The sequence below is a fragment of the Ptychodera flava genome, chromosome 3 (genome assembly GCF_041260155.1).
Source record: "Ptychodera flava strain L36383 chromosome 3, AS_Pfla_20210202, whole genome shotgun sequence".
In the NCBI taxonomy this organism is placed as follows: Eukaryota; Metazoa; Hemichordata; class Enteropneusta; family Ptychoderidae; genus Ptychodera; species Ptychodera flava.
The window spans coordinates 8,801,908-8,810,930 of NC_091930.1; the positions used below are offsets into that span (position 1 = coordinate 8,801,908).

Sequence of the window (9,023 nt, forward strand, 5' to 3'; positions counted from 1 at the left end):
AGTTATATATTCTTTCAATACTTCATGCTTCAAGCAATGGAGGTGGATCCAGCTGCACAATGCAAACTTTGCATGACATAATGTACGAGGAGAAGCCGAGTACATTATGAACTGCAAAGTATGCTTTCGTCCATTGCTGGCTGGGGGTACACTATTGCTATTATTTCATAGTTTTTGCAATGTCAGTGATTTTGTAAATGTAGAAAACATCTTGGGCCACAAAACTTGATAATCGGATACATTATCATTAATATTTTGAGGGTATGAAGTAACACGCCTCACTGGTATTGACAAAGCTATAAGTTACTACTGATATTATTTATTATATGCCTCGATGTGACTATTATGGTTTTGACATTCGTTAAAATCCGTTTGAAGCTGGTCGATAATTATGAAATTGTTTGAGAATGTCCTGCATGTAAATTTATGCCATTTAGCGTAACTGTGCAGTAAAGAGGCTTGTAATCAAAATATTATTGCCTTAATATATGGGTTTTTGTGCTTTAGCAGCAGGAGACAATTTGCCGTCGGGCAAATTGTCACCTGCTCTCGGACAAATAAACTCATTTATTGAGGCAATATACATAAAATTCCCTGCACTTATGATTATCCGACTTCAAAGATTAATTTCTCTTGTTAGATTTAACATGATGTGCCAAATACGGTACAAGTAATTTTTTCGAATATTTACAATACAGTAACTTCCCGATTGAATTATAACTCACAACGTATGGCAGGCAGTCATCCAGGTAAGACATTAAATCAAAACCACTGGTCTGAATGCCAACTCTTAAAGGTATACGGTCACCTGTAATCTAAATATGCCCATATATGGTCAAAGGGGCGTTCCTTGCCATCCAAAATGCCATATGAGGGCGCTGTTTTTTAAAAAGCGGCCGCCCGCTTAAAATCTGTGATTGGTTTGATTTTCTCTTTCCCAATGGTAACTGAGGCAAAATTGAGGAAGGTGACAGTATACCTTTAATAAACGAGCATTAATTAATTGTTACAGTTTTTTGAATGTGACCAGTTTACATATAGTAGAGTTAATAAAACACCCCCACACACTAGATATCACGCATAAATTATTTATCGCAAGGCTAACCTAGAAATATTTGGTTAAGTCACTAGAGGCCAAATTAATTGAATTGGTTCTTAAAAGACAAAAATTTTAAGCCTCTGAAGTAACAATAGCAAATACATTTTAGTTTATTGAATAGCGTACTGTTCTGAATTGCCATATCAGCGGCGTTACAAAACATTTTAAGAAAGTGAGTTCAGTTGTTACTCTATCACTGTCAAGACCTACTGAAAAGGATACTTAAGGTGGATTATAGTTGAACTTCAATGGTCAAAGAAGAAATCCTGTTTACACTCAAAGTGGTAAAAAAATGATAAACTGAGCTTTACAAGAGCAAAATAATGGTCTTAGAAAAACATGTTTGAACATCTATAAAACACGACGGAGAGATATTACTTTTTGAAGTGTTGCCCAAATGTTAGTACATTATTATATAGAGCGCTTGGGAAATAATGAATCGAACATTTAGAGTTTTCGTGCTCCACAAACAGGATTAAATTGATGGTAAGGTAAAGTGATATCTTGCTGGTTAGACTGTCTACAGTCTCTGGTGCATTATTGTACGAAAAGTTAAATTTCTTTACCTCAACGTCAGCGGTCAAAGTTGAGAAAGTACCACCCTTGTAAATATTTTAAAGGTTACCTTGGCAAATTTGGTACAAATATAGTGCTTTGCCTCATTTGCACTTGTTTGTAAAGTTTACGACTTTTCGCACTGGCTCTTCTTTGCTAAAAATTCAACATGTAACCCCCAGAGCAGGTGCCATTGACTATGCTATCTCTGGCTCGGCAACCGAGAGCCAAAGGCTGAAAAGCGAGTGCTGAGGGGTGTCAAGCTAAACCGTTGGGATTGAAATATGGGCCACACTAGCAGATGTGGCTGTCGACAGTCCATTTGCAGGTAATTTATTTGGCTGTATAATTCTTGAATCTCTCAGATGAGGACTGGGTGTCTCCATGGCGACATTTTGGGTCTTTTATTTCCTTAGAATTTTCAGCATTTCTGCAATATTTTTCTCAATTTTCGATTCCTTGATTTCTTTAACTGACAGCATTTTCAGTATTTCTGCAACATGTTTCTCCACGTTATCCACCCTTTCCTCCACTTTGGTTAATCTGGAAGTACAAATGGAAACTAGGCATAAGAAGAGCTGTGGATCTCTAAACTTTACACTACTTTACTAATTTGTGGTCGTGTTGCCTTTGAGGTTTTCGGTATCTTTTAATGCTAGAAAATTTTATAGAATTAACATAGGTACTTCAGCTAATTTACGTTAACGTATCTGTAAATCTATCTTGGTACTTGTTATCTCAAGCAAAACTATGATTCAAGTGATGCATTAGCACAATGAATTACCTTTCTGCAGCGGATGTAACGATGTTTTGGTTTGATTTCCTCTCTTTCAGGTTTTTCTTGATGAAATAACTCTGCAAGTGTTTACTCTCAAAGAGGTTCACATCTTCATCAATGCGGCTGCCCTTTTTTAAGTGGACACCTAAAGATAATGCAGTGGCATATTGTCATCGGTCTTAACATCTTTCATTCTATTTGTACCCATAAATTTGCTATGACATAAACAATATTTGCACTCCCGACTACATACTGTTGTAAAGATTAAACTACAGCCATGAGTGTGTAAATCCATGACATCGTGTAAAGGGAAGAATTATTTCATCCTTTCATCTTTATGATAGATGGACGGTAAAGAAAAGTTTTCTAAACCTATTAAACGACTTTTTTGTATCTCAGACCTAGTTTGGCAAATGTGATCTTGATAAACTTCTCTATTGAAAAGACATTTTTCTTATTTGTCCGAAATACGATTTCAATAATTAGGCCAATGATTACAAGTATTAGGCTAGTTATTGACAAATGCATTTGTCACCTAAAAATTGATCATAAAAAAAACTTACGGAGAGAGTTCGATTCTTCTTCAGGAGAAAATCCTATAGAAAGATCAAATTTATCATTTTCAGTAATGTTGACTTATGTACCCACCATGCATCTAACACTTGAGGCTGGTGCTAAAGGTGTGTATTTTAACTTGGAATTTTACGGTCTTGTGTTCTTGCGATAGATGCACAAGAAATACTCATTGTCTCAAACATGATATACGTGTACTATGTCAGTTATGTTACGGTCTGTACTCCTACGACAATTGAGCATTTGCACATAATGAATATCAAAATGTGTCATAGAATACCATATTACTTACGTTGTTTCAATGCAATAATCAATCTGTATACATGATTGATAACAATGAGTGGCGGCACCAGTGTTGGTCGGTTGTGATACTCGCTTATCAATCCGAAACGATAATACCGCCAAATGAGTTCTGATTTGTCCTGCACTCTTTGAAATGTGAAACTGGCGGAAATGAAATGAAACCAGAAAATGCACGTTTTTACTTAACCTCTACAAGATGAAACGACACTTTCCGATAAACTCTTTAATTTCAAAACAATTCCCAATCTATTACTTCATTTATGATATATGTTTATAGAAGTTTTAAAGTGGCACTCCACTAGGTAACATTTTTAAAAGACATTTTTAATGCCAACGGTCGATATTTGACGTGGCAACTGCCCGCGCATCGCGAGATATCGGTAAAAATATGTCATTTCCTGGGCGTATTTTCATATCCCGATGTTTTACGATCGTTTCTGATCATGACCCGAAATCCTCCAAAGGTTTGTATTGTGCTGATTGACGATATTCTAGGGAGTCCATAATAAGTTCGAACGACGCAATTTTACAGGCAACTGCAAAGACTTTATATATAGCATTATGCCTTCACTTCAGGTTAGTTTTTTTTAACTTCTCCTTAGTTTTTGTCGTTTTCTTTATTCTCAGTCAGTTCTATCATATTTTTAACGAATATCAGTTTTTACGTGTAAAATATAAGCCGCCTCTGATGACTACATTTTTTCGTCTGCCACACAGTTACGCGTTCGATACATAGCGGCCGTGGGGTGGTATGCGACTATGCATACCATGCAGCGGCCGCTATGTATCAACCACACGTATACTATGCTAGTCACCTATGCGAATTCTTGTGGAATCAGCAAACTTTCTTTTCTGTTTTTTTGCCGAGTCAGTAAGACTCGGCTTTCCCCCACGGGGCATGACCGATCACCAACGCGTCAGCCTAGGCTCTATAGCTTAGATGATAACAGGCCCAGTGCCGAACGTTCGATGTTTTGAAGCTGAATTTAGGGGGCCACCGGAATTCAAACTTACGCATTTTTTAAATGCCAACGGTCGATACTTGACTTTAATAATGTTACGAATTTGGAGTACCACTTTAAGGTGGAGCTGCATGTTGCCGACACAGTTTTTTCAAAGCAATATTTCTCATCAAAGATGACAAGGAAACCCCGTAATACATATTATTTTCAAAACGCAGTTACTATGGTAGCAGTCTTTTACTCAAAGGGTGAAGTGGGTGTATATTTGGGGTAAAACACCTCAATTTTGGTATGAATGATTAAAATTAATTTAAGGCAAAAACGTGACACTATTTTCTTAAATGAGTATTTCACTTGAAAGAAGAGTGCATGTAGAAAAAAAAAAAACCACTATTTTATTTGGCATTATTATCCTCATTCTAAAATGGTAGGGGTTTAAAGACTGACACTCTAAGAAATTGATTAAAATCAATATAAGCAAAATTAAAATGCCTCTTATCAAAATTAAGAACTTTATTGGCAAACAAAATGGTCATTTTGTTATATAGCAAGTTATGAACAATGTAAAAATTTCAGGAAATTTGAACCGGCCAGACTTGAGTTAAATTCTTTAGAAATTTGAAAATTGGAAGGGAGAAGAAGCCCGGATAAATTGACACTTCTGTATCACACAACTTACGACTGCTTGACCAGCTAAAAGATGAACATCCAATATTTTCATCTTTGGTTATCAAATTAATTGAAATTAAATAATTGCAAAAAAAGTTATTTTTAGGCAAAATATGCTGTGTTGGGTGCAGCGCCCCCTTACATTATAAAGCAGCTTTCAAGTATGGTAACCCAGAGATTTCTTTGATCTACTAACGACACGACATTATATCGATTCAATTGCAGTCGTTATCATGAAATTAAACGAATGTCATCCCTCTTCTTTTCAAACGAGTATAATTTGTGAACCAACAATTTTTGCTATCTTAGTTACCTGAACATAGCGATGAGTAAATTGATGAGTAAAATATTGGAAATAAGCATGTAGATTGCCGTTAGAGTTGTTGAAATCCATCCATGTCCGTCGACCAGCGTGCAGGCATTCACCGCTCTAACGTCTCCATTGAGAGTCGTATTTTCCACCACAACTTAAAAATAAACAGTGTAGAACCGGAAATATTAGTCTGAAGATGCTGTGGTTGAATTATGTTGCACCTCTAAGTATTTCAAACAGTTTATGTATATGTTGGTTGACAAATTAACGTCATTATAAGGTAATCTAATAGTAACGTAAAGAATTAAGAGAAAACAATATACTAATTTATGTTTCAAGTCTTTATTAGGCTCGAATGAGTGGCGTTGAGGGGTTTGAACAACATAAGATTACACTAGCGCTCTAAAGTTGTTAAATTAATTTTACAAAGTGAGTAAAAAACTTTTATACCTTCATCTTCCTCCAAAAACAACTCTCCGTAAAGCTGCCAGTATGGTTTGTACAATGATTGAAACATCAAGAGAAAGTGTGGCTTCATATTTGGATTCGAAAGAGCCTCTCGAGCAATGCCGAAACTGGCAACGAAAATTATAAGTATGAAAAGAAATAAACCGAGGTCTTTCATCTGCAACATAAAAGTAATATATCGATTTTACATCATCAAATCTACCTTTTCGTCACAAACCTACACAGTGCCACATTCAAAGACATCTTTACATAAGTTAGAATTCTTCTGTCACCCAACACAAGTATTTCAACCACATGCTATGTGATATAACACTATACACAATATGTTTCCTCTTACCATTTTGATTATCATGATAATCTTAGGTCCAACTCCCTCGAACACAAAACCCATGTGAAGGAAACGGACGGAGAATGAGATGAATGTTATGCAGTACATAACTCTTGCGACTCCAAATCCACATGGCGGAAGTACAAGGCGTAATAAAAAGGACACTGCAAACAGCACATACATGGTCAAATCGAATCGATTCCATCCTTCAGATAACCAACTGTAGAGCCTGTATTTCATTGATGCCGGTTCACGGACGATCAACTGTTAGAGATAATGTCATAACGCTATATGTCCTGTGCTCAACAGTAAGATTATAAGTGGAGTGATTGCACGTGTTTCATGATTTTAGCATCATTTTATTGATTTCATGTACGCGTGTAATTTTACCAATAAAGAATGTATACTTGGGGTTGGTAGCACAGTGAGATCAACACTAATTTTTTGATAGCATGAGCTTTCGAAGACTACAGTCTCCTTCATCGGTAGAGTTGACTTTTCAGATCCTCAGATTCAGATCCTCAGATTCAGATCCTCAGATCTCAGACCGACTCAGACCTCAGATCCTATAACTTCAGACGCAGATTCGAAATTAAAATTTCACAATTTTCAAAGTTTGATGTAATATACTGATAAATAGAATATAATTTAGATTTGAAAAGGCTTTAGAAATTATTTTATTTCTATTTTGAATATTGAACTTAAAAACTTCGATCTCTGAATCAGAACGTCATCAGTCGAAGACAGGGTGCGCAATGATTCCACTTGTTATGTCATCACGTGAACGTTCCCTCATTGAGATAAACACACCCGCGATCGAACGATCAAGACCGCGACGATCGTGTAAATGCTGGCTATCGACAGTCCGTATTTTACCATCGTTCATAATATTGATGGCGAGGGAATATAACTAATCCATGTTGGAGGCCAGTTACTCCGGGCTAAATCAGAATTCAGGGGTCGGAAGAAGCAAGTTAGCTAATCTGTAATTGTAAGACCCGTGTTCGTTGAAACTTGTTGAGCGAAAACGTTTATGTAGACTTGTTGTTTTTTCATAACTGCCTTGTACATGTCATATTCAAACTATTAAATTTAATATTGCAATCATACTGTTAATACGGGTATTGTAAAAGGCTTGTAAATTCGAATCTGTATCTGAAGTTATAGGATCTGAAATCTGAGATCTGAGGATCTGAATCTGAGGATCTGAGGATCTGAATCTGAGGATCTGAAAAGTCAACTCTACCCTCCTTCATCAGATGCTGAGATGGAATGAGCAGGCGAAGTAAAAGTCACAATATATTAGGGGTCAAAACAAATGTGTGAAAGAAGCAACAAAAGGAGTGGGAGGTGTGAAAAACTGACAAAAGAGTGTCAAAATGAAAACTCTAAGCAAATCTGAACTGCTAAAGCCAGTAAGATGGCAGTTATTTGTAATGTGACATGAAGCCATAGTCCCGGTTAAGTCCAGTATTAACACAGTCAAAATTGGTCACAGTTCAGATTTGCTTAGAGTTTTCATTTTGACACTCTTTGTCAGTTTTTCACACCTCCCACTCCTTTTGTTGCTTCTTTCACACATTTGTTTTGACCCCTAATATATTGTGACTTTTGCTTCGCCTGCTCATTCCATCTCAGCATCTGATGAAGGAGACTGTAGTCTCCAAAAGCTCATGCTATCAAAAAACTTAGTTGATCTCACTGTGCTACTAAACCCCAAGTATACATAGGTTTGAAGATCAGCACGGCTACACCTACCAATAAAGAATGTAAGGTGAAAGATTTGTACCACCCCTCACTTAAAGATTTTATTTTAGTGGTTCAATATCATACACTTTGTTTCCAACTTCAATTCATGGAATATCTTTGTTTCTTCTAAAATGAATTTAAACTTGAATTTCATGAAAATGCTGTCAACCACACTCTGATACACTGGTTATAAAGGAAGCTAAAAATTGAATTTTAAGTGTTAGGTACAGACTAACCTGTCTGACTTCTTCCAAAACCAAAGTACAGACCCAGAAAACAACAATCCATTCAACAGTACCTGGCGAGCTCGGCTCTCCATTGGGTCTCAAGTCAGTCATGATGAAGAAGGCAAACAATAGGAGCAGTAAGACGTAAGAGACCTGAATTAAATGCACAGAAGAAACATGCACATTTTTTGTTATTCGTATATTCTTTTTAAAAAATAAGTGTCTTTATGATCTTGTGTTTTACAGAAAAAGCACATGTGAATGACAGGAACTGTTAATCGTAATGATATACTGAGACCGACCGCGGGATAAGCTGTTGAAAAGGCGAACTTTTCTGCCGAAAGTATTAACAATTGATCAGTGGCTCAGGTACAGTCACTGTATTCAATTTTACTTTAAGTGAATTCCGAAACTTTCCACGTAATTTCTATAGTTCCTTTACTGTTTTGCAGACTTCAGAACTCTAAAAGTAGTGTCAAATGGTTTTGTCTAATACTCAGTGCGTAAGATTGTCTGCTGATGCATGGTATTGAGCTGCTATGGTTATCATGATTTAGTCTAAATAAATTGTCATAGAATAATAGCATTGTACTCTGTATACAACGCGTTGCTGCAGGCTAATAATGTGATGTACAATGCGTCGCTGTAGCTTAATACTTAATATTTCAGCTTCTTTGTTGAAAACTAAGAATGTAATGCGCTTGCGTTGAAGACAATACAGTGACAAGATAAATAACTAGATTCTTACCGTGCTGTATATAAATTTGGTGATTGGTGCTGTGTAGTAATATTTCATTCGCTTGACGAATGTGACATCTTCACATTTAAATTCCGAGTGTGTTTCTACTACGTCTTCAGAATTTAAGCCTGAATGTCTTACTTCTGATTCAGTGTCAATAAATGAAACGAACGGAAAGACGGGCAAAATAGTCGCAACGAAAAACTGTCAATGAGAAATATGAGTACCTTGTGAATCATACATATCTTTTAATCCAATAA

At 36.3% G+C, this 9,023-nt stretch overlaps 1 protein-coding gene across 1 annotated transcript; it reads right to left on the reverse strand.

Moving 5' to 3' along the window:
- Positions 1 to 885: 885 nt before the first annotated feature.
- LOC139124864 (transient receptor potential cation channel subfamily M member 5-like) lies at positions 886 to 5,869 on the reverse strand. Its single transcript, XM_070690967.1, has 6 exons — positions 5,703 to 5,869; positions 5,253 to 5,406; positions 3,298 to 3,449; positions 2,996 to 3,028; positions 2,439 to 2,577; positions 886 to 2,197 (listed from the first exon to the last, which is right to left on the reverse strand). Exons 1-6 carry the CDS (start codon positions 5,788 to 5,790, stop codon positions 2,059 to 2,061), a joined length of 705 nt encoding a protein of 234 aa, XP_070547068.1. The 5' UTR covers positions 5,791 to 5,869; the 3' UTR covers positions 886 to 2,058.
- Between the last annotated feature and the right edge of the window lie 3,154 nt (positions 5,870 to 9,023).